This window comes from Microcaecilia unicolor, chromosome 13 (assembly GCF_901765095.1).
Source record: "Microcaecilia unicolor chromosome 13, aMicUni1.1, whole genome shotgun sequence".
NCBI classification, from domain to species: domain Eukaryota; kingdom Metazoa; phylum Chordata; class Amphibia; order Gymnophiona; family Siphonopidae; genus Microcaecilia; species Microcaecilia unicolor.
Window position 1 is genome coordinate 84,079,006 of NC_044043.1, and position 25,280 is coordinate 84,104,285.

Here is a 25,280-nt window from a genome sequence, read left to right on the forward strand (position 1 = left end):
AAGGTGATGCATGTGGGAAAAAAGAACCCGAATTATAGCTACGTCATGCAAGGTTCCACGTTAGGAGTTACGGACCAAGAAAGGGATCTGGGTGTCGTCGTCGACAACATGCTGAAACCTTCTGCTCAGTGTGCTGCTGTGGCTAGGAAAGCGAATAGAATGTTGGGTATTATTAGGAAAGGTATGGAAAACAGGTGTGAGGATGTTATAATGCCGTTGTATCGCTCCATGGTGCGACCGCATCTTGAGTATTGTGTTCAATTCTGGTCGCCGCATCTCAAGAAAGATATAGTAGAATTGGAAAAGGTGCAGCGAAGGGCGACTAAAATGATAGCGGGGATGGGACGACTTCCCTATGAAGAAAGACTAAGGAGGCTAGGGCTATTCAGCTTGGAGAAGAGACGGCTGAGGGGAGACATGATAGAGGTATATAAAATAATGAGTGGAGTGGAACAGGTGGATGTGAAGCGTCTGTTCACGCTTTCCAAAAATACTAGGACTAGGGGGCATGCGATTAAACTACAGTGTAGTAAATTTAAAACAAATCGGAGAAAATTTTTCTTCACCCAACGTGTAATTAAACTCTGGAATTCATTGCCGGAAAATGTGGTGAAGGCGGTTAGCTTAGCAGAGTTTAAAAAGGGGTTGGACGGTTTCCTAAAGGACAAGTCCATAAACTGCTACTAAATGGACTTGGAAAAATCCAAAATCCCAGGAATAACATGTATAGAATGTTTGTACGTTGGGAAGCTTGCCAGGTGCCCTTGGCCTGGATTGGCCGCTGTCGTGGACAAGATGCTGGGCTCGATGGACCCTTGGTCTCTTCCCAGTATGGCATTACTTATGTACTTATGTACTCATGATGTATTGTAAGCCACATTGAGCCTGCAAAGAGGTGGGAAAATGTGGGATACAAATGCAATAAATAAATAAAAAATTGCTAATTGAAAAGTCCTTGACAGCAATGATCACACTGGAAGTGTGCTCCTGATTTCAGCTAGCTTTCCCTGTACTACCAACGGATTCAGATTAATATGGTGTTTGCTGCGGCAGCTGCCAGAGGAAAGTAATTTATTGACAAGATCCATTGAACATCTTCCTTGGCTTGAAGCAAACTTTCCTCTGATTCTATTGTGCTGCAGCCTCCAGATGCTCTGCTGCCCCTTCACAGCTTAATGTGCCACACTTCTCTTGTTTTGGAAACGGCTCTGATTGCTCACTGAGTGTGGGAAACAGCTTTGAAAAGGAGACTCACGCATTAGTATGTGGCCAGAGAAGTATATATAGGGGACAGGATTCTAGGTATGTTCTGTGCAAGTGATAGTACTAATTCAGGAGGGTCTGTCCATCTGTCTTTGTTTGTCCATCCGTCCCTATGTTGAATCCACAGCAGTGATCTCCTATGCAGGGCTCATAAGTTGTGGCAGCCCCCTTGGATCCCTAGTATGGCCCCCATTGTGGTCATATTTTATTTGGGGAAGGTCCCTGCAGTCAGGCAGGAGGAGGGAATTCAGCAGTCTATGTGGTCTGGGGGAGGGGGGGGTCAGAGAAGTCTGAAGGTGGCCAAAGGAGCCCACAGGTTCAGATTTGCCTCATAAACAATCTCTAGTGCTATATTTTGAAGGTGCCACATCATGCTGGCACCACTAACCTTAACAAGTGGTCCTGGGAGTAGTGATATGTTGAGGGAGGAGTGGCCTAATGGCTAGTGCAGCAGACTTTGATCCTGGCAACCTGGGCTTGATTCCCACTGCAGCTCCTTGTGACCTTGGACAAGTCACTTAACTCTCCATTGCCCCAGGTACAAAGAAGTATCTGTATATACTATGTAAACCAGGTTGAATGTAGTTGCAAAAACCACAGAAAGGCAGCATTACGAGGTCCCATTTCCTGAGATTCTATATGGAATGTTGCTATTATTTGAGATTCTACATGGAATGTTGCTAGTGGAGGAGTAGCCTAGTGGTTAGTGCACCAGACTTTGATCCTGGCAACCTGCGTTCAATTCCCACTGTAGCTCCTTGTAACTGTAGGCAAGTAATTTAACCCTCCATTGCCCCCAGGAACAAAAACATAAGATTGTGAGCCCTCTAGGGACAGAGAAAGTACCTGCATATAATGTGTACAGCACTGCATATGTCTAGTAGCACTATAAAAATGATTATTATTAGTAGTAGTAATATTTCCCTCCACACTCAACAGCTGGTAACTCAAAGTAGCATGCAACAGAGCAGACAGGTTCTGGGAGCAGACAATACAGTTTGTGCCAACTGCCAGATGCCCAAAGGGCAGAGAAGAATGGACGTGTGCTAGCCTATCAGCCTTTGTAGATATGAATCCTGAGTTGTGGGAAGGAGGGATGTGGTTGAGAAAGTAGGAAGATCAGGATGGCAGGAGGGAGTCAGCAGGGGATGTGCATATTTTTGGACTGAGGTCATACCTCCTTCCTAGTAGCTCAAGGTGAGTTACATTCAGAGATACTAAGTATTTTTCTGTCCCAAAAGGACTTAAATTTGTACCTGAGGCAATGGAGAGTTAAGTGATTTACCCAGGATCACAAAGAGTGGTGGTGGGATTTGAATCTGACTTCCCTGGTTCTCAGCCCACTGTTCTAACCATTAGGCTCTAGGAGGGATCATATTTATTTATTTAGATTCTGCTCACACCTTTTTCAGTAGTAGCCCAAGGTGAGTTACATTCAGGTACTCTGGATATTTCTCACAATCTAAGTTTGCACCTGAGGGTTAAGTGACTTGCCCAAGATCACAAGGAGCAGCAGTGGGATTTGAACTGGCCACCTCTGGATTGCAAGACCAGTGCCCTAACCATCCTCCACTCCCTATATATGAGGATGGGAGAGGAATGGACCATGGGGGGGGGGGGGGTCTTCTGGGACTTCAGGATGTATATGTTGGGGGAATTCTGAGGGATGGATATTAATCTTGTGTATGAGATGGGAGAATTTACAGGCTTCTGTCCAGGACAGCACAAGACTGGAGGAAGCACAATCTGTATCAAACCTCAGACTTTGTTTTAATTAAAGGAGACAATGATGAGACAGGGTAGGGACCTGTTGAGAAAGAGAGATTGGTCACGGGGGGGGGGGGGGGGGGGGTAGAGAGAAAGACAGAGAGGTATGGGTTGGTGGCATAAGGTGGGGGAGTTAAAAGGGAACGATCAACACCCACAGATACCACTGGCTCAAATGGGGGCTGAGAAACAGAAAGTGTGTGTGTGGGGGGGGGGGGTGGCTAAGAGAAATTGATTGGTGGTACAAGGTGGGGGTTGAGAGGAAGACTTGCAGCACGAGGTAACGGGGGGGGGGAGTGCTGAACAAAAGAAGTTGGAGGGGTTGCAGTGTGCCAGCTCAATGTGGCAGATATTTTGTTGGCTCCCCTTCCCACCCCTTTTAAAATGAGTGAGGACCCCTGATCTAGAGTAGATGATAAGTCAGGTATTGCTGCCCCTGGTGCGGTTTGAGACACGTGTTGGTGCTCACAGATGTCCGGGCAAGTTTCTCTTTTCGGCTGCGTCTGGACAGCAGGACATCCGATTACAACTGCTGCCTAGTTGGCACAGACCCTCCCTCTCTCCTTTCCACCCCTCATACCCACCTCCCCCACCCCTGAGCCAAATCCATTCAACAGCCCTTTTTTTAAAAAAATCTTTCCCACATTCTGCTCCTTCTCCCCCCCCCCCCCCCCCCCCCCCCAGTATCCTTTATTGTGCTGCAGCCTCCAGATGCTCTGCTGCCCCGTCACAGCTTAATGTGCCACACTTCTCTTGTTTTGGGAACGGCTCTGATTGGTCGCCGAGTGTGGGAAACAGCTTTGAGCAAGAGACCCACACTCTAGTATGCGGCTGCAGGAGTATAAATAGGGGACGGGGGTCCCTTCATCAGACACTGATCAGCTGGATCAGGTATCAGTGCTTGACTCTCACTGATCGGAAGGATGACCCCCACCAAAATGCTGCTGAAATCTCAGTACACTGAGGACAAAGGAAAGCAGATAAGAAAGGTAGGTAACACTGTTATTTGGTCTCTTGTGTCATAGAATTTCTTTTAAAACGTCTTTGTTAATGCTTACTAATAAAAATATACTATTCAGTATCTTCAAACACTGGCACCTCAATTCAGTGACTGAAAAATCTTTGGCAAATCAGCCCTCATAATTGGAATCTTAAAACGGATTCTCCTGATCTACCTGTACTGCAAAAATGTTCAGCAAACAATGAAAAAGTGACTGGCTAAAGTATAGGAACTGTGAATGTCGACTAGTGATTAGAGCCATAGACTGAAAACCTCTGAAGCCAGAATTCAAAACCCTGCTTCTCCCAGGGATTCTCCTTGTGACCTTAAATAATTCACTTCAAGCTATGTTGCCTCTGGTGCAAACTAAACTGTTAAGCCCCTGGACAGAGAACCACATACTATGAACTGACTGTAATTCACTTGAGCAAGTATTTAAATCTGAAAAAAAAAAGAGGCACTCTGTTCTATCTTTAAAGAATTGATATTTCTTTACAGCTTAGAAAGCCGGTAGTGGAGAAACTGAGGAGAGATCGCATCAACAGCAGTATAGAGCAGCTCAGGCTGTTACTGGAAAAGGAGTTTCAAAGACATCAGCTCCCTTCCAAACCAGAGAAAGCTGACATCCTGGAAACGGCGGTCAGCTACCTGAGACAGCACCAGCAGGAGGCAGCAAAGAGTGAGTGTTCAGCAGTACTGTGTTAAAACCCTGATAACCTTAATAATCCTTTCCCCCATAGACTCAGGGGCCAGAAATATTAAAGGGCTTTGTTCCTTTAGCCGTTTAGTACATCTGGCCCCTGGTTATTTACTAAAAAGACAGCATTTAAGGGTCAGCATTACTTTGTTAGAACCCGGGACTATTCCCCATTTATTAGTAACATTTCAGCAATACAGTTAAGGACCAATTAACTTATCCAGTCTTCCCCATCTACCCTTCTCTATGCTCTAACATGTGCAGGACACTAAATTTCCTTTTTTTTCTTCCCTAACAGCTGTAACATCTGGCAGTGAGAGCTACAGAGAAGGCTATTGCAGGTGCCTGCAGGACTCTCTTCACTTTCTCTCCCTGGGTCCAGAGACAGAGACTCAGCTGAGGCTACGGAGTGAGCTCCAGAGATCTCCGGCTGCAGCAGAGGGCCAGGAGCACCCCAAGTTTGCAGCCTGTCACCCAAGCCCCAAGCAGGCAACTCAGCACAGCAGCAAGAGCCTGTGGAGACCCTGGTGAGGAAGAGACGTGTGGAAATAGAGGGGAGTGGGGGCTTCTGCACACATTTCGTCTCACCTCCCAGTGATGGATATGAATTCTTATGTCTGTCAGGACATCTCAAAGATAATGTTGCTAAATCTCCTTTATGTAAAGGAGTTTAGTGAAATGTGTATTACTACAAAAGTAATGTCTATATATTGCTATGATATCCAAACAGGATGGCACTGTATATATCCTTTATTTTAGAGGGGAAAAGATTATGCTGTTTGCTGCATGTATATTTTTAATTGAATTGTTCAATTGTAGCTTGTTTTGTAATGTAACCCTGTGGGTTAAATTTTAAAAGATTACCTGGCTCCTTTTGGATCTGGTGTGGAGACAGTGAGCAGTGCAGAGGCTTATTGTTTCTACCCTGTCACCTTAATACAGGGTAGAAACAATTCTCCTTTAAAGAATTGTCTTCCACAATTCCAATGAGGCTTTACACCTTTAAACTCCCCTTCTCAAATCAATCAGATTTGATAGAATGTTAGTGAACCCTTTCAGCCAGCACTTGTGCAGAATATATGTGTCAATGACACTTCATTAAACAAAAATCCTGATTTACCTGCTCATCAGTAACACTAATACACTGGCAGGCAGTGGTGTTCCTAGGGGGGCAGACACCCGGGGCGGCGCCCTGCCCCCCGGGTGCAGTGCCCCCCCCTGGGTGCATGCCGCTGGGAGGGGGGTGCCGCAGTGCGTGCCTGCTGCGAGTTTACTAACTTTGCTCGTTCGCTGCAGCTCCCTCCGCCCCGGAAAAGGAAGTAACCTGTTCCGGGGCAGAGGGAGCTGCAGCGAACAAGAGAAGTTAGCGAACTCTCGCAGCAGGTGCGCGCCGCAGCACCCCCCAGCGGCGTGCACCCGGGGCGGATCCCCCCCCCCTTGGTACGCCACTGCTGGCAGGATTTGTTGTCAATTCACTTTTTTTTTTTTGTTTCTCCAACCTCTCAAACAGTTCAGTCCCCTCTAAGACGCGACAGGCTTTTTAATTTAAGTAATCACTCTTAGGCACTCACTTCACTCTCATCATTTACCTTTAAAACACTCTCAAATCTGTTTTTTAAACAGATTTTCCCTAAAGCTGGAGACACACTCAGCTGTTTCCTTACCTCCCAGCTGACCAGCAAGCCGTTGCCAAGGCAACCAGTTGCTCAGCTGCTGTCCCAGAGTGATGTCACTTTAGAACCTGTATTTTTTTTTTTTTCCTGGAGGAGCCCAGTCAAGATTATTTTAACCCCTAAGGTTACAGTAACATGCTGGTTTTTCAAGATGTGCAGACTGCTTTAAATGAGAAATCAGTTATGTAGATGGCTGATCATCTTGTGTAGGACACAGATCCCTGCTGAGTGTACACTGTAAACCGTGATCATTTGCATTATCAAATCAAAACTGTTAGATGTGCTTATTGTTTCTTAAGAAAAAGTTTCAAAGGGCTACAGAAAAAAAATGTAGGCAAAACTTTAGAACCACTTTTGTCATGAAAGCAAGACGTTGCTTTGCAACAGCTCCTGGCCTTCTGAACAGCTGAGAATATTAATTCTAGCAAATGTCTGGGCTTTTGAAGAATATCAGGGAAAGCCATATGAGGAAGATGTCCTGGCTACAATTATCCAATCAGCATTGTGCCACCTGGACAGGCTGATCCAGTTCTGGTTTTACTCCATTGCATCTATGGATCTGTAGCGCACGACTTTCTTAGAGATTACTGAATCTACAAGACCACCAAAACCAGATCTGGCTCACTCTGTCCAGAGGGAATTGGACCCCACTGGGAACCCTCAGATTGGGCATGCATGGGATAAATATGTATAGAGCAGGTATAGAAAGGAATTATGGATCTCTTGAAAACCTGATTGTCCGTGGGATCCTCCGTATCCTAGGAAGAGTAGGGTCACTGTATTATTTTTCAGGGCGCTAGTAACTATATCAAAGGTACCCTATAAAGTCAAGGTACATTTCATTACACACTGTGTGTGTCTTATTAAAACAAAGGTGGAGATTCATTCCCAGGTTTGTTAAGCTAATTCACAGGATGACGGAGAAAGGGTCCCTACTCTTCAGTTTTTAGACTCTTAGGGGGTCTAAAAAGCTTAGCTCGAATTATCTGCAGAAAAGGCCCATAGGAATAAAATGGGCCCTGCTGCAGCTAACTTGAGCTAAGCTTTAGTAAAAGACCCCCTTACGAGAGTAACAGCTTTATTTCAGACTACCTATACTGATTATGCATGAAATATATTTGCATATACTGGGGACATCAGTTTGTTTCTGTTTATTATTATTTGATATGTTACTTTCATGACCATATAACCAAGACGGTTCAAAGGGCAGGCAAAGTTATCTCCTTTGTATTGGTTATGGCTATTAAGTATATTTGTTCATTGGAGAATCTTTGATTTGTCTTTTTCTTTCATGTGAATCTCATTTGTTTTATGAGATTTTAGCATTGGCTAAATAATTGTAGCACATACTAATAAGATACACTAAAACATCACAAAGTGATATTTTGCTTTGTTTTTTTCTCTCATTTTGGATGTAAAATGAAACAAAGTGTCATTGTTATTTCCCTATTGTTTGAAAACGACAACATCTCTACAAGACTCTAGAATGGTGTCGAGGGAGACTCTCTTAAAGATTAGGTACAGTCAGTTGGTCCACTGTATTGGCACTTTTTTGGTTGCATTTAGATTGTGTCGTTACCTAGATCAGGACCCCGTTCACTTCACTTTTTGCCATAGACACTAAATGGGAGAAATGCATCAACGAATCACCCTAAGAAGAGAATAACCCTCCTGTACGGTTGGGGGTTTAATAAGTACATACTGTGTATGATATGTCATTTTTCTTATTGTCTAAGAAGATGGTGTTTCAGCGTGTGTTCTGCAATATTTGTATGAATAATGTTGGCTGTCTGAAGATAATAAAGCATTATTATTACACTGAATAACATGATCTCACTTGTAGTCTGTTAAGAGAGGTCAACAGTTCAAATGGTTAAAACCCATCTGTTCAAGCAAGCCTACCCAAATGACCCAATCTAATCCTATGAACCCATCTTCCCAACACATATCCAGAAGACAACGACAATGACTCAGACATCTCCCACCAAATTTTTCCTATGCTTTTCCCGTGTCCCATCCCCCTCCCCCTCCTCTACTCCTCCTCCAATGCTCATCTACCCCTTGCTCCTACCTCTTATACTCTCTTCACCCTCCCCCATCTCTACCTACCTATCTCTTTTATTACTCTGTTATAATTAACTTATATTTTCTCTATCAATACTCTGTCATCCTTATTATTATGTAAGCCGAATTGAAACTGCTTTGAGTGGGAAAGCGCGGGGTACAAATGTAATAATAAATAAATATTTATTGGGATTTATTAACCGCCTTTATGAAGAGATTTACCCAAGGTGGTGTACGGCAGGTACATTTTTATGTTGGTTTAATTAGGCCTGTATGAAATATGATGTTAGTATCAACCCATATGAATCCTTCCATCATATTTTGGCTGTGGGTCTCCCCAATGTGCAAGTAAACATGAAAATGGTTGATGATATTTGTGAAACAGAGAAACATAAAACATGAAAGCAGTTAAACACCATCTGGCCTATCCATGCTATCTATTCTTCCTTCTAATATTTAGGGCTTCTTTTACAAAACCACACTAGCGATTCCCTCGTGGCAAATGAGAGGAAGCTCATAGGAACTGAATGGGTTTCCTCACAGGAACTGCTAGTCGGGCTTTGTAAGAGGTCCTTAATGCTCTACACTAAAGGCAGATTGAAAAGGTGCATCATTTATTTACAATGCTCACAAACGACATTACAGTTTGTTTAAGTCAGTGGCGTAGCCTCAGGTGGGCCTGGGTGGGCCGGAGCCCATCCACTTAGGGCTCAGGCCCACCCAACAGCAGCACATATTTAGTGCTAGCTAGTGGGGATCCCAGGTTTCACCAGCTGAAGACCCTTCCCCTGATGGTGCTTTCCACTTCAGCAGTCTAAGCTTCCTAAGCTGCTGATACTGGCCTCATTGCATTGGGGGTGGGGGAGGGGGGGAGAACACTTGGTGCCCACCCACTTCTTGACTAGGCCCACCCAAAACCTGCTGTCTGGCTACGCCCCTGGTTTAAGTTTGTTTATTAAATCTTATATACCGCCAGGCCATACCAGGAGCTAAGCAGTTTACAAATCTGTAAAAATATATAAAATATAAAATGAAATGAAAAAGAACGCCACAAAAAACAGAAATGATGTGACATTGGCTGCCCATGTAAGAACAGGACAGGGTGCGGAGGCTGATTTTTAAAGTGTTGTGGTTACATTGGCTTTTGCCACAACAGGAGCCATTAATGTTCCATCCACCTCTGACGACCTTCATTCCCAGGGACAGGATTGATTGATTGTTTATTTCTTTGCTTTTAATTGCTAGGAAAATGTTAACAGAAATCATACAAGCTTAATTCTTGGTTGAGGATTATGGAATATTTTGCTATCTGATGTACATTAGATTGTAAATAGTTTAAAAGGAAACTTAAAATGTTCCTTTTTTTCTCAAGCTTATGCATTATGATAGGTGCATTTGTGCTTTTATAACATCGTGGTGTGATGCTGTGTCATTTGTTAGTGGAGATATTTGTAAATCATTAGAACGTTGAGATCGGTGGCATGTGACAATTGTAATAAATAAAAAAATGCGCATGTGTTTTACCGAACTGGAGGTGCAGGTTTCATACTGAGATTCTGTCCCATCTTGCATAGACTCCAGACTTCACTCCGATAAAGAACTGGCTGAGTGATGCTATCAAATAATTTTGATGGTACATTTACTGGGAGGTTGAGACTGGACAGGGATTTCTTGATGGGCAAAAGGCCCTGGGGGCTTTATCTTGCAATGTCTTCCTACTTTACAGGAGCTGATGGGAGTTGTGCTGTGGGAATGGGGATGGGGGGGAGAGAGAATGTCACTCTTTCTCCCTTTCATACTTAGCTTATCCCCAAATGTTTCTATGAACAGATATCAATGGTAACATGGAACTGGGACCCATATTCAGGGGAGGGGAGAGAAGAGAAAGACAGCATGTGGATGAGAGAATAAGTTTGTAAGTTGAGGGGAAAGACCACCTTCCTTACCCTATAGTAATTGGGAGGAGAGAGTTTATATGCACCCCCTCCTTCTAATTCATGCCAGGGTATGGGGAGAAGAGGGGCATCATTAACTATTTTTGACCATTTGCCCTAGCTCTGGCCCTAAAAGAGCTGCTTAGTTTTCCCATCTTGATGTTGTTACAGAGCAGGGGAGGGAGAGAGGGGGAGGAAGGAGGCTTCTCTGTCCCCCCTCAATTTTTAATTCTGGCTGAACATGTGAATTCTAATTTAGGAATTATTTATAACATAAAATCAATGTTTATTTGCATTGTTTAGTCACTGTATCTCCAAATCCACCACAGAAACCTCTTTTCTGCTGCAGCTGGCAGGAGCTGGCGGCCTTTATATACAACACATTGTGAGCTGGTGAACATCCGGGATTATGCACTATAAATACGGAAAAGCAAAGCAGGTGCTGCTGGAATGCAGTAAGTTTGCAGCAGCAGGATTTCTTCAGATCTGAATGTTCCCACGGTTGGACACCATCCCTAACTCCGCCTAGCTCACCTGCTCCTCAGGAGAGCAGACAGCAAGCATCCCCAGGCATCTCCCAGCTTACCCAGGCACGTTCCCATTGTCTCTCCTCCTTCCCCGATTGGCTTACCAGTATGGGAAACTGTCCCAAGAGAGAGCCCTAGTCCTTGGCATAAATGCAGGTGAGTGCTGGCAGTCTTCTTCCAATGTCACTTGTGTACCACAGACATTCAACATCAAACCATGTCAAACTGCAATGGTTTCCTGGCAATTGATGAAGACCTGCAATCAACACAGAACAAAAGCAAGGTACTTTATTTTACAATGATAAACATGAAGGGGAGTATGATACAGCAGCAGAAGAAACACTGCATTTGCTTGTGTAGCTTGTTTCTAGAATTGTACAAAGACAGAGCTGGGAGGGACCATAAGAGGTCTCCTTGTTCCACAGTCCTGTCTCTAGGACCATCCTGCCATATGTATAACAAGAATAGTAGAATTTAAAATGAGAGAAAATACAAATGGAATGATAAAACACACTATTCCGTAGCTGTATACTTCTACTACTAATCATTTCTATAGCGCTACTAGACGTACGCAGCGCTGTACACTTGAACATGAAGAGACAGTCCCTGCTCGAAAGAGCTTACAATCTAATTAGGATAGACAAACAGAACAAATAAGGGATAAGGACAAAGAGTAGCAAGATTCCGTGCAGAATCCTAATGAGTAGCAAGATTCCGGAATCCCATAGTAGCAAGATTCTGTGCAGAATCCCAAAGAGTAGCAAGATTCCGGAATCCCAAAGACTACTACTACTACTTATAATTTCTAAAGCGCTAATAGACGTACACAGTGCTGTACACTTGAACATGAAGACACAGTCCCTGCTCAACAGAGCTTACAATCTAATTAGGACAGACAAACAGGACAAACAAGAGATAAGCAATCTCTCATCCATCATTACCTGGTGCACTGAAATGGTGATAATTCTTCCAGCAGACCCGGAAGCCAATTGTTGAGAAGATGAGGAGGGATCGCATCAACAGCAGCATTGAGCAACTGAGGCTGTTAGTACAGAAAGAGTTCAATGTTCATCAACCTCACTCCAAACTGGAGAAAGCTGAAATCCTGGAAATGACCGTGAGGTACTTGAGAAAGCAGAGGCAGCATCAGACAAAGAGTGAGTGAACACAAAAGGGCAAGATTTAACACTCACAGTATGAGGTTGGGAGTCGGGAAGCTTCCACTGACCACCTACACGGGGAATCTCACTGAGAATGCTAAGGAGAACATGAAAAGCTTAAGGAGTGAATTCAGAGGTTGTGGTAATAGCAAATTTACTTCGTTTACTCAAGTCAAAGAGAAAATATAATAAATACAAACTTAGGAACACAAAGGCAGGAGACCCAGAAATAAGAATAAAAAATTGCATCCTTTTTTTATTTTGAAGAGTGTAGCCTGTACTGCTGCTTAAACCCAGTTTAAATTTTACCTATGTAGCCGTTATTTCCATGATTGTATTATGATTTGTAAATCTGCTTGGGTGTTTTCAGGTATAATATACTTCCAGAAAAGCCTCCGAGATAGGTATAATCAAGGCTATGCCATGTGTCTCCATGAGACTGTCAACTTTTTGGCTGCACATAAGTTAGAAAAGGACACACAAGTGAAAATGCACAACCATTTCCGAAGAGTTGGACATGCAAATCACAACCTGAAGAATGCTGTTCCTCCACTATCTCCTTCACCCCATCAGAGAATCCAAAACCAAACCACCCAGAGCAGCAGCAGCAGTAACAACAACAACAACAACAACAACAACAACAACAACAACAACAACAGTAAGGAGCTCTGGAGGCCTTGGTAGAGCTGTGTTATCTGAACTCTGTATAGTTCTAGCTGAAACTGGAATATAAGAACCCAAGAGTACAAGGGATAGAACAGCTTTAATGAAAATAGATCAGTTGCTTTTATTGATCTAATACATTTGAAAATAGATATTAAGTTCCTTTTAAATAATTTCTTTTCTGTATTTTGTTGAAATATAATTAGTATCATCTGCTACTAAAACTAAAATCCATAGTACTTGAACCTAGGGACATTTTTTTTCCCCATTTTTGAATTTTTAAGTAAAATCCCCAGGTCCTGATGGCATCCTGGGCACATTGGTTTCATTTTCAGAAGTAAATAAAGTTTAGAAGTAGAACGTTTCCCTAAAAATGAGGAATTTTTATGGAGGGTGGGCCAGAAAAATGACTGAAAAGCAAGTGTGGACTGGTAGCCAATGAAAATCCAAAAAGATTATTTCTCTCATCATCCAACTTGGGGGAGTGGAAAAAGGGAAAGAAGATGAGAGATCAAAGGGGGGAGTAAGTTGAGAGTGTAAATACACTTGCTTGCCACTAACACTAAAATGTCTAGGGCAGAGCTTCCAAACAGACCTCAAATTAGGTCACAGAACCTGTGTTTGGGGTCATGACCTAGATGGGCTCTCCACTAGTTGTATGAGTGGTTAAGTGTCGGAAGACTCATCAGCTGACCTTACTGTTCCACTGTTCTGTGTAAGGTTTCTTTTGTTCCTCCACTTTGGTGGATTCCCTCTCTGTGCCATCCATATATATGCATCCCTTGCAGTTGGCTGCTAAGCAGGTTGTGGGCTAAGCTTGTAGAAGTGCTTAGCACCCACCCAGCACTTTCCTGTATGAATACTAACATAGTAACATAGTAAATGACGGCAGATAATGACCTGTACGGTCCATCCAGTCTGCCCAACAAGATAAACTAATTTTACATAGTATGTGATACTTTATATGTATACCCGAGTTTGATTTGTCCTTGCCATTCTCAGGGCACAGACCGTAGAAGTCTGCCCAGCACTCTTCTTGTACTAAAAGTTCTGAAGATTCTGGAATCCTAAAGAGTTACAAGATTCCAGAATCCCAATTAGTAGCAACATTCCATGTAGAACCCCAAAGAGTAACATAGTAACACAGTAAGTGATGGCAGATAAAGACCTGTACGGATCCAGTCTGCCCAACAAGATAAACTCATTTTACATGGTATGTGATACTTTATACACGAGTTTGATTTATCCTTGCCTTTCTCAGGGCACAGACCGTAGAAGTCTACCCAGCACTGTTCTTGTACAAAGTTCTGAAGCTAACGTCGAAACCCCTTAAAATTTACACTCCAGCCCAGCCATATCTATTCAGTCACAATCAGGGCGTAGACCATAGAGGTCTGCCCAGCACCAGTTTTGCTTCCCAATTACCGGTGTCGCCATCCAATCTCCGCTAAGATTCCATGGAACCATTCCTTCTAAACAGGATTCCTTTGTGTTTATCCCAGGCATGTTTGAATTCCATGTTGACAAGTGCAAAGTGATGCATGTGGGTAAGAGGAACCCGAATTATAGCTACGTCTTGCAAGGTTCCGCGTTAGGAGTTACGGATCAAGAAAGGGATCTGGGTGTCGTCGTCGATGATACGCTGAAACCTTCTGCTCAGTGTGCTGCTGCGGCTAGGAAAGCGAATAGAATGTTGGGTGTTATTAGGAAGGGTATGGAGTCCAGGTGTGCGGATGTTATAATGCCGTTGTATCGCTCCATGGTGCGACCGCACCTGGAGTATTGTGTTCAGTACTGGTCTCCGTATCTCAAAAAAGATATAGTAGAATTGGAAAAGGTACAGCGAAGGGCGACGAAAATGATAGTGGGGATGGGACGACTTTCCTATGAAGAGAGGCTGAGAAGGCTAGGGCTTTTCAGCTTGGAGAAGAGACGGCTGAGGGGAGATATGATAGAAGTGTATAAAATAATGAGTGGAATGGATCGGGTGGATGTGAAGCGACTGTTCACGCTATCCAAAAATACTAGGACTAGAGGGCATGAGTCGAAGCTACAGTGTGGTAATTTAAAACGAATCGGAGAAAATTTTTCTTCACCCAACGTGTAATTAGACTCTGGAATTCGTTGCCAGAGAACGTGGTACGGGCGGTTAGCTTGACGGAGTTTAAAAAGGGGTTAGATAGATTCCTAAAGGACAAGTCCATAGACCGCTATTAAATGGACTTGGAAAAATTCCGCATTTTTAGGTATAACTTGTCTGGAATGTTTTTACGTTTGGGGAGCGTGCCAGGTGCCCTTGACCTGGATTGGCCACTGTCGGTGACAGGATGCTGGGCTAGATGGACCTTTGGTCTTTCCCAGTATGGCACTACTTATGTACTTATGTACTTATGTACCGTTTTCATCTCCACCACCTCCCGCGGAAGGGCATTCCACATATCCACCACCCTCTCCGTGAAAAAATACTTGTCAGGAAGACTGTTTAGAAGGAATGGTTCCACGGAATCTTAGCGGAGATTGGGTGGCAATGCCGATAATTGGGAAACAAAATGGGAGCTGGGTAGACTTCTATGGTCTACGCCCTGATCGTGACTGAATAGATAGGGATGGGCTAGAGTGAAAATTTTAAGGGGCTTCGACGTTAGCTCCAGAACTTTGCCTTACCCTTCACTACCAATTATAATGTTCTATTACGTATTGTGTAGTCATTGCAAGTAGTATACCATAATTCTAATGTTGTATTACCACGTGGTATTCAAAATATTCTGCTTCCAACAACTGCTGCTGCACGTCACTGCTTCTTTCCTCTTTCCCATTGTGATGTATTCTGATTAGGCCTGGTTTTAGGTGGCCTAAATGGGTGCATCTAAATTTTAGGCACAAGAATGGCACTTGAGAGTATTCTATAAACTACGCTTAACTTTAGGCTCAGTTTCTAGAATCACACTAACCGCGTGGTTTTACAGCGCCGATTCTTAAGGCGCCATATATAGAATTTCCTCTTAAGATTATAGAAGTAGAGGGATTCTAGGGATGTCACATGCATTCAATATTGTGCATTCAGTTCATTCATGGGCCTTAAAAATGTACTACATTGATTTAATGTGCATTAACCTATGAATTAATGTGCATTAAATCAAGTAGTGTGTGTTAAAAATATTTAATGCACATTTAAACATTTGTTATTAAAACAAATGTGTGAAATGAACCAAGAAAACATCCATAAATCTGGAAAAGATGCCAAAACGAACCGAAAACAACATGAAAATTTTTGTGCTTGCAAATCCGTACTAGGTTCAGATGAAAGGAGGGAAGAAAAAGCAAACCCCTGTGTCTAATTCTCAGTGTAAATACCGCATTGTCCTCATTTAAATTTTGCATTGGAGTTTGAAAACAGTTTTAAACAGTAAAGTAAATTGGCTTCAGTCACCCTGGAGCTGGTTTTGTGTGACAGTTAAGGAAGGACTGTTATAAACAATGATTTCTAATTGCAACGTAACTACGAAATATCACTTAATACTTACGATGAAGTTTCTCTGATATCATCTTATTGGCACAAGTTGCTTTCTTAAGATCGCTACCCAATAACATGACTAATTGGCTGTAATTTGATACAAACTATTTCTAGCTTTCTGTTATAAATTAAATTTTGTATTTATTTTAAAACATATTTGTGGCCTTTAACTATTGGTTAGGCCATGGAAGGGAGAGAAACGGAGGGGATCCGCAATGTGTAATAGAAGGGTAAGCGCACTTTAAGCAGAGACCGAACCTGCAGGATGAGACCCACAGTAGAAAATGGGATCATGCTGGGGAGGAGAAGTGAGGCCGGACAACTCAAGGGAACTGGCAGAGAGTTCCAGGGTCTTTCATCTCTTGCCAATTCAAACCCAACACAAGTCAGTTGCAGGAAAAAAGTCCTTACTGTGTAAATTGGGTGGGTGGGTTCCAAGTTGTTTCAAGTAGACTAGAAAATCTCACTTTGGCACTAAGTGACACCCTTGATGGCAGTCTCAGCATCCAGTCCAAAGAGTGGACAGCTGCTCAGAGGTGGCTTCTCCAGACTGTAGACTAAGCTCTTTGAGCAGGGACTGTCTTTCTTCTATGTTTGTGCAGCACTGCGTAAGCCTTGTAGCGCTATAGAAATGCTAAATAGTAGTAGTAGTAGTACCCGTGAATGCCGCATCTCTCCTGGGAATAAAATGAAAACGTCAGTATTCAGTGCTGTCTGTTCAACATCTTTCATAAGCACCAAAATCACTAGAAGAAAACAGGAAAAAACTGAGGTGAAGTTTTGTATTCTGTGCTCACCTCTTCCACCTTCTGAAAGAGGTGATGGGAGGCCCCTATAAGATCAGCTGATAGCAATTTAATCTAGCAACTCTGGGTTTTCTGTTACCCTCCAAACACGAAGAGGTTCAGTAAATGCAGCCCAAAGTTAGGCACCAGCAGGGCTGGACTGACAGTGATCTGGATCCCCGGGCAGTAAAGGTCATTGGTGTCCACTGCCCCCCTCCCGCACACTACAGTCCCCCGAGCTTCAGTGGGCCCTTCCCAGTCCTACTTTAAAGGGCCCTGGTGTTCTAGTGACTTCTTTGGGAGCAGGAAAGAACCCCCTCTTTCCTGCCCACTACCGCTATTCTGTACGGTGCTGCCCTGTTTTCAAAATGGCTGCCGAGACTTCCCGCATAAGTCTCATGGGTCTCAACAGTTTTGTGAGACTGCCGCAGGGAGTCTTGGCAGCCATTTTTAAAACATGGTGACACTGGCCAGAATAGTAGCAGTGGATAGGAAAATGTGTTCTTTCCTGCCCTCGCAGAAACCACTAGACCACCAGGACTCTTCAAGGTGGGCTCAGAAGGGCTGTAGTGTGCAATAGCAGTGGCGGGGGGGGGGGGGGGGAGGGGGGGGAACCTCTGGGCCTTCAGGCACTGCCCAGTTACCCAAATGGTCAGTCTACTACTACTACTTATCATTTCTACTACTAGATGTACGCAGCACTGTACAGTCTGCCCCTGGGCACCAGGAAGAAGTGAAACAAGCGTGAATTTAATAAAGGCAATTCTGCATGGAACTGTTTTCATAGAATACTAGCTTAAATCATTTTCACACCTAACTTTAGGTGCACACATTTAAGCCTGCCAAAGACTGGTGTAAACGCTCACAACTAACTACTGTCAGTTAGGCGCGGAAATGGAAGTATTCTATAACTCCGCGCATAAATCCTGAGAATGCCCATAACCCAATCATGCCCCTCCCTTGGCCACATGTGTAAGAGAAGTTAAGTGCTCAGTTTACAGAATAGAGGCGTAAGTCAGTTATGCACACAACTGCTAATTAGTTCCAGTTAGTGCTTGTTAACATCGTTAGGCTGAGAGGCCTAACGGGTAGTGCAGCAGACTTTGATCCTGGCATCCTGGGTTCAAGTCCCACTGTTCACTTGGGCAACTCACTTAACCCTCCATTGTCTCAGGTACAAATACTTAGATTATGAGCCCTCTAGGGACAGAGAAAGTGCCCACTCATAATGTGTGATTGTCCCCCCCCCCCTTGAACTGGAGGGTTAAGTGGATTATAAATGCCAGAATTCAATTAAATGATCACCAGTTTAATGCCAATAAGATAATTATGTTACGTGCATAACCGACCCTATTCTATAGTTGAGTATGCTGTCACACACCCAAGTTTAGGCACCATTACGGAATTTGGGGGTAAGGCTTTAATACAGGCGCTCTCAACGCAGTTCTCAGGACACACCCAGCAGTCAGGATACCCACAATGAAAATCTGCGAGATAAATTTTCATGCACTACCTCCATTGTATACAATCTATCTTCTGCATATTCATTGTGGATATCTTGAAAACCAGACTGGCTTGGTTTGTTCCAAGGAGGTTTAATTGACAGGAGACGATGGGAGCGTGCTTGGCCTATTACGTGGCCTGAAGCCAGTAGGTTGAACTTGCCGCCATATTGAGTCACCCAAAACAATACCAAACGCTTATTAGAAATAACAATTGCCTATGTGTGGCTTGGCATGGATCAATAGTTTGCTTTGCTTTGAGTATATCAAGATGGCGGCTATGGCTTCAGCCTTGTCAAGTAACTCCATCTCGTGTCAGTGGAGGAGTGGCCTTGTGGTTAGGGTGGTAGACTTTGGTCCTGGGAAACTGAGGAACTGAGTTCAATTCCCACTTCAGGCACAGGCAGCTTCTTGTGACTCTGGGCAAGTCACTTAACCCTCCATTACCCCATGTAAGCCGCATTGAGCCTGCCATGAGTGGGAAAGCGCAGGGTACAAATGTAACAAAAATAAAATAGATACTATTGGAGATTCTACATGGAATGTTGCTATTCCACTAGCAACATTCCATGTAGAAGGCTGTGCAGGCTTCTGTTTCTGTGAGTCTGACGTCCTGCACGTACGTGCAGGACGTCAGACTCACAGAAGCAGAAGCCTGCGCGGCCACATTGGTGATCTGCAAGGGCCGACTTCTACATGGAGCTAGTGGAATAGCAACATTCCATGTAGAATCTCAAATAGTAGCAACAGTGGAGGAGTGGCCTAGTGGTTAAGGTGGTGGACTTTGGTCCTGGGGAACTGAGTTCGATTCCCACTTCAGGCACAGGCAGCTCCTTGTGACTCTGGGCAAGTCACTTAACCCTCCATTACCCCATGTAAGCCGCATTGAGCCTGCCATGAGTGGGAAAGTGTGGGGTACAAATGTAACAAAAATAAAATAGATACTATTGGAGATTCTACATGGAATGTTGCTACTATTGGAGATTCTACATGGAATGTTGCTATTCCACTAGCAGCATTCCATGTAGAAGGCTGCGCAGGCTTCTGTTTCTGTGAGTCTGACGTCCTGCACGTATGTGGAATAGCAACATTCCATGTAGAATCTCAAATAGTAGCAACAGTGGAGGAGTGGCCTAGTGGTTAGGGTGGTGGACTTTGGTCCTGAGGAACTGAGTTTGATTCCCACTTCAGGCACAGGCAGCTCCTTGTGACTCTGGGCAAGTCACTTAACCTTCCATTGCCGCATTGAGCCTGAGTGGGAAAGAGTGGGGTACAAATGTAACTAAAAAAATAAAAAATTAAACCTCCTTGGTGTGTCCTGAGGACTGGGTTGAGAACCCCCTACTCTAATGCCAGTGGGTTACTTTTCCAGAATAGACCACTCCTGCATTAGTTTTGTCTGGCAATATTCTGGTGCAGGGGCCCAGAATGTTCCTCGTTACTGAATAGGAACATCAAAATGCAGAGCTGCCAAGTTACTCAGATCCAAAAAGGAGACTTCTTAGCCAGTGCAGGTTTTGAGTTTACATCCTACGAAGTTCTAGCCCCAACTGTACCCATTAAAATCATGCTACCAGCCCCAAAAAGAACTAGGATAAGGTCGCCAGAAATCCAGGACTAATCTTAAATCTCCCTCCTAGAATTAGGTAACTTGGCAGCTCTGAAAACGTGAACAAACACGAATAAACAGCCCTTTTAGAATTGTTTCTCATTCTAAGCACTGTCCAATTCTGAATCTAGACAAGACTAAGGGAACATTTTACTAAAGCGAATTACACAGCACGTAGCACATGGACACGGCAAGACAATTAGCACATGCCAATTCATACACTATGTACGGTGAAATTGAATGGGCTTGAACCATGCCCGCAGTTAGCGCAGTGGATCTGCTGTCACCATTGCAGATAGGAACTGGAAGTGCATCTACGCCGTTAATGCCTCCGACGGTTACTGCTTAGGCTTTCTATTACTCCATGTTAAGTTTCGCAACCAACGTGCAGTAACTTCCAAACTTTACCACTTTCGTAAAAGGGCCCTAAGTGAGAAGAAAGTTGTCTCACATATAGGAGCCGGCTCTGTGGGTGCTGTGGGTGCTTGAGCACCCCCAATATTGAGAAAATTCCTTGTATGTGTCCAGGGAGTGGTTATTTCCATTGGGCTTAGCACCCCCAATAATTTTGAAAAGTTGGCTCCTATGGCCTCACGCATGGATCTGGAGTGAAAATGATCTGACCCTTAAGACTGAGGACTTCTTCAACAGGTCCACCTCCCACCCCTACCTCCAAAGGGCAGCCTAATTGGTCAAATAGCAAACAATTACGGTGTCTCCAGATGGACAGACTTAACCAACTCACTACCACTTTCCAGCTTTAGTTGAAAAGCACTAAAAAGAGGAGCATTTAAAGGATAAAAACCAAGACAGGAAATATTAAATATTAAAGTGACCAGACAACCCCAGGACATTTCTATGCAGCCCCCTCTATCTTCAGTCTTGTTCTTTGATACCTGATTTTAGTCTTCCAGTTGCAGGCTGCATATCCCAATGCCCTCAAGCCTCCAAAATTCTCCAGCTGTGCAAACAGTAAATGCCACTTTGGAACAGCAAAGATTTTGGAAGCGGCCTGGAGGAGAAGCAGGGGGAAATTCAACTCCCCCCCAATGAGGATTTATTCCAGTGTGTAATTATTTTACACCCCTGTGAATTTCCCAGCATAGAGCCCACACATGTGTTCTGACAGCTGTGCTGGGATGGCCAACTTCAATCAACAGGAATTTGCACAGTTATTCAGTTCGGATGTGGGAGTAGATAACAGCTTTGTGGGAGCTGATGTACAACAGGCCAGCGCCAAAGTCCGTGCCACATGCTCAAGAAACGTATTCTTTTCACCCTGCTCCTGGACATGTGGAATGTTGTACAATGGTGAGAAAGAGCTGGGTAATGATAAATCCCTTTCTCAAGCTTGTCATCTACGTGGTTTGCACTGGGTCACACGTCTGCTGCTGGGAGTGAAAACTGAACCCTATCTTTAAAGTTGCCGACTGGATCCAGATTCACCTGACAGGGTTGATCCAGTCTTGGGTTTACCCCGTTGCGTGCAGGGACTTGTACTCTTGCTTTCCTTAAGGAATAATTCAATACACACTGCTAACAAGTAAAATTCTCTCTTTAATTCTTTCTTGTTAACAGAGGAAAAGACTTCAGATGCTCTGCATTCACTCTATTTGTTTATATTCTGTGAATAGCAGACTGCCTCATATCCATTGCAGAAAGTTATTCTGCTGTAATTGAATATGTTGCAAGCTCCTCATATGTCCAAAAAAAACCTCCTTCTAAATGGTGAAATTCTTATCATAAATCAGAAGCTGTACTTTCATACAACGTTCTATAAGAATTAGGAAAAGGCACTTATCTAGGCTGTAGCTTGATCGACTGGGTACGCTCGACAGAGAGTTCCTGTTTCGCGAGTGCTTAAGGAGCTGTGCCCTCGGCCACTGCTTGTGCCCATGTGGAGTCCGACTGATTCTTCCTACATGCAATGGGGTAAATCCAGAAGTGGATAAACCCTGAATCCAGTTGACAATCCAGTTGACAACCCTACTGTACCCGGTTCCCAGACCATTCCTCTAACAACTAAGCCACTCCTGATCTCTACTAATTTAGGGGGTCTTTTACTATAGATTAGCTCGAGTTATCAGCAGCAGGGCCCATTTTATTCCTAAAGGGAGCATGCCCGACAAAAGGGGAAGAGAGAGCAGGGCAGGAAATGCGGCGGCACTGCCACAGACCAGCGCTGGATGAAGTCTTCAGCTGGCGGAGGTTGAGGACCCCCCACCAGCCAACCAGAGGCCCAGAGGAAATTTGGGAGGGGCCCAGGCCCCGTGGCCCCACCTAGCTATGCCACTGACATAAGAACAGCCATACTGGGTCAGACCAATGGTTCATTCAGCCCGGTATCCTGCTTCCAGCAGTGGTAAATTCAGGTCAGAAGTACCTGGCAGAAACCCAATTAGTAGCACCATTCCATGCTACCAATCCCAGGGCAAGCTGTGGCTTCCCCAATGTCTATCTCAATAACAGGCTATGGACTTTTCCTCCAGGAACTTGTCTAAACCTTTTTTTAAACCCAGATACACTAACCGCCATTACCACGTCCTCTGGCAACTAGTTCGAGAGTTTAACTATTCTTTTAGTGAAACAAATATTTCCTCCCACTTGTTTTAAAAGTATTCACCTCTACCCGTTACACCCACTCAGGATTTTGTAGACCTCAATCATAGCCCCCCTCAGCCATCTCTTTTCCAAGCTGAAGAGCCCTAACCTCTTTAGCCTCTCCTCATATGGGAGCAGTTCCATCCCCTCTATCATTTTGGTCGCTCTTCTTTGAACCTTTTCTAATTCAGATGTATCTTTTTTGAGATACGGTGACCAGAATTGAACACAACACTCGAGATGAGGTCACACCACGGAGCAATACAGAAAAATTATAATTTTTTTGGTCTTATTTTGCATCCTTCTAATACTTCCTAGCATTCTGTTTGCTTTTTTTGGCCGCTACCGCACACTAAGCAGAAGATTTCAGCGTATTGTCTACAATGACACCTAGTTTTTTCTTGACTGCTGACTCCTAAAGTGGACCCTAGCATTAGATAACTATGATTCAGATTATTCTTTCCAATGTGCATCACTTTGCATTTGTCTACATTAAATTTCATCTGCCATTTGAATGCCCAGTCTTCCAATTTCCTAAGGTCTTCCTGCAAATCTTCACAATCTGCATGCGTTTTGACAACTTTGAATACTTTCATGTCATCCGCAAATTTAATCACCTCACTCGTCGTTCTGAGTTCCAGCACTGCACACAGGTCACCAGGATCAAAGCCCACTGCATTAACCATTAGGCTACTCCTCCACTCCAAAGCCATAACTTTTGAAAAGTGCAAATAATAACAATTCAATGTGAATGTAGTTTCAAGCTGTGAAACCATATGCTATATGGATGGACCCTACGCAGGCCGTGTTTCAGCAGACAAGCCTTCCTCAGGAGTCCTTAACCGGATATAGCATAAAATATACTTTGGAAAACTTCTACATTGAGACAAAATGGATGCACTATTAAATGGTGCCTTCTTATGGCATACAGTCATGTACAACCATCGTTCCAACAGGACGGCACCCGGTCAAAAGTTCCCGACATAAAAGTCCCTGACAAAATAGACTCCCGACAAAAGGGCCTGATGAAATAGATTTATTTTTGAATGGTACGGATTTGAAGGGTACAAAGAAGTGGAGGAGCCATAAATTACTGAGAAAGTCCACAGCTTGTCACTTGAAAGTCCTGGCACCTGCCTGTGGCTTGACTTCAGTATCCACACTTGGTATCTAGTGAGAATCATAAATCTGTTTTGTTGTGGGTTTTTTTGTACAGGTTTTTTTGGGGGAGGTTTTTTTTGTCATGGTCTGTTTTGGATTTTGTCTGTTTTGTTGGGGTTTTTTTGTCTTTTTTTTTTTTTGTATGGTCTATTATGTCGGGGTGCCCAACAGGACCTCCTGTACTCAAGGACATGGTCAGACATTTTCCTGCAGAAGAACAGAATAGAAGCATCAGGAAATTTAGCAGAACGTGGTTTAAAATGATGTTATCACTGGTACCTGAGTAAAACGTTTAGCTGCATCTCAGATCGCCGATGGAAGGGCTGTGGGCAGATGAACACCTTTCTGCATGTGTTGTGTCTGTCCCTATTATCAGCCTTACTGGAGATAATATATGATATGGTGGGGGTTAGACTCTTCCCTGAACTAATCATCTTTTTACTGCAACTGCTACCAAGAGAAATTGATCAATATCAGAAGCAGCTTTTGACTGTGAATACAGCAGCGATGAGATGTGAGTTGGCCAGAGCACAGGGTCTGCCCAACCATTAGGGAAGACCAGGTGGTCACCTAAATAGGAGGGGGGTAAGTGCTCCCCCACCATTTTTTCTAAGTACCATGCACTAATCCAAATAGCGCACAACCTGCAAAAAAAAAAAAAAAGCACAACTTTTATGCAGCAGTAAATCTGGGCTTAGCACGCGGGAAAGTCCCATGTTAAAATGCGCTAAGCCTAGATTTTGCCATGGCTTAATAAAAGGGTCCCTAAGCAAGTTAACTGCATTGTGGGATGACAGACTGGAAAGATTTGAGAGGAGGTGGGGCCAAATAAATATACTTCGCTTGCAAATTATGAAGTAGGACAGGGCAGGAAAGGACCTGAGCCTGGGAATGAATGTTTTTGGATTTAGCTTTGCTGGTTTGCAGGAGTGGGGGCAAGTTACACTGGTGCGGTGAGGCAGGAATGTTTTTGGGGGCGGGGGAAGGGGGAAATTGGAATTTTTTGAAGAACTTTGTTCAACAGGAATACAGATATTGTATTAGGAAATGCTGAAAAAAAAATAAAGTACAGAGGGCTTCCGGTGACGTCACGATGGAGAGCGGTTGGGACTAACTGTTTCTCCGACTCCTGACTTCCCTCCACTGTAAAAATCCGCGTGTACCCCCAATAAAAACAAAGTACTCACAGCTGTTATAGGTCCCGTACGGCTGGTGCACAGATTTAGACTCTCTCCGGTGCAATGGCGAACAAGGGTGACTACAAAACCAAACTTCGCAAGGGAGGAGATGATAAAATGGCGCCGCCCACAAGCGCTCCTATTTCAACGGTTCCCTCTACGTGGATTGCGGAGCTCACGGC

General features: G+C 43.9%; 1 protein-coding gene across 1 annotated transcript; it reads left to right on the forward strand.

The window, feature by feature from the left end:
- The first annotated feature begins 3,938 nt into the window (after window positions 1-3,938).
- LOC115482415 lies at window positions 3,939-24,472 on the forward strand. The gene is made up of 8 exons (XM_030222162.1): window positions 3,939-4,019; window positions 4,529-4,709; window positions 5,026-5,216; window positions 6,351-6,450; window positions 11,096-11,208; window positions 11,899-12,082; window positions 12,456-12,695; window positions 24,297-24,472. The coding sequence occupies exons 1-8, from the start codon at window positions 3,954-3,956 to the stop codon at window positions 24,470-24,472; spliced, it is 1,251 nt and encodes a 416-aa protein (XP_030078022.1). The 5' UTR covers window positions 3,939-3,953.
- The last annotated feature ends 808 nt before the right edge of the window (window positions 24,473-25,280 follow it).

Excerpts from the sequence above, each read along its gene's own strand:
- LOC115482415 (XM_030222162.1), top strand. The coding sequence starts at position 3,954 with ATGACCCCCACCAAAATGCTGCTGAAATCTCAGTACACTGAGGACAAA. Across the intron at positions 4,020-4,528 it reads AAGGAAAGCAGATAAGAAAG|CTTAGAAAGCCGGTAGTGGA; the intron begins GTAGGTAACACT and ends ATTTCTTTACAG. Across the intron at positions 6,451-11,095 it reads TGCTCAGCTGCTGTCCCAGA|TCTTCTTCCAATGTCACTTG; the intron begins GTGATGTCACTT and ends GAGTGCTGGCAG.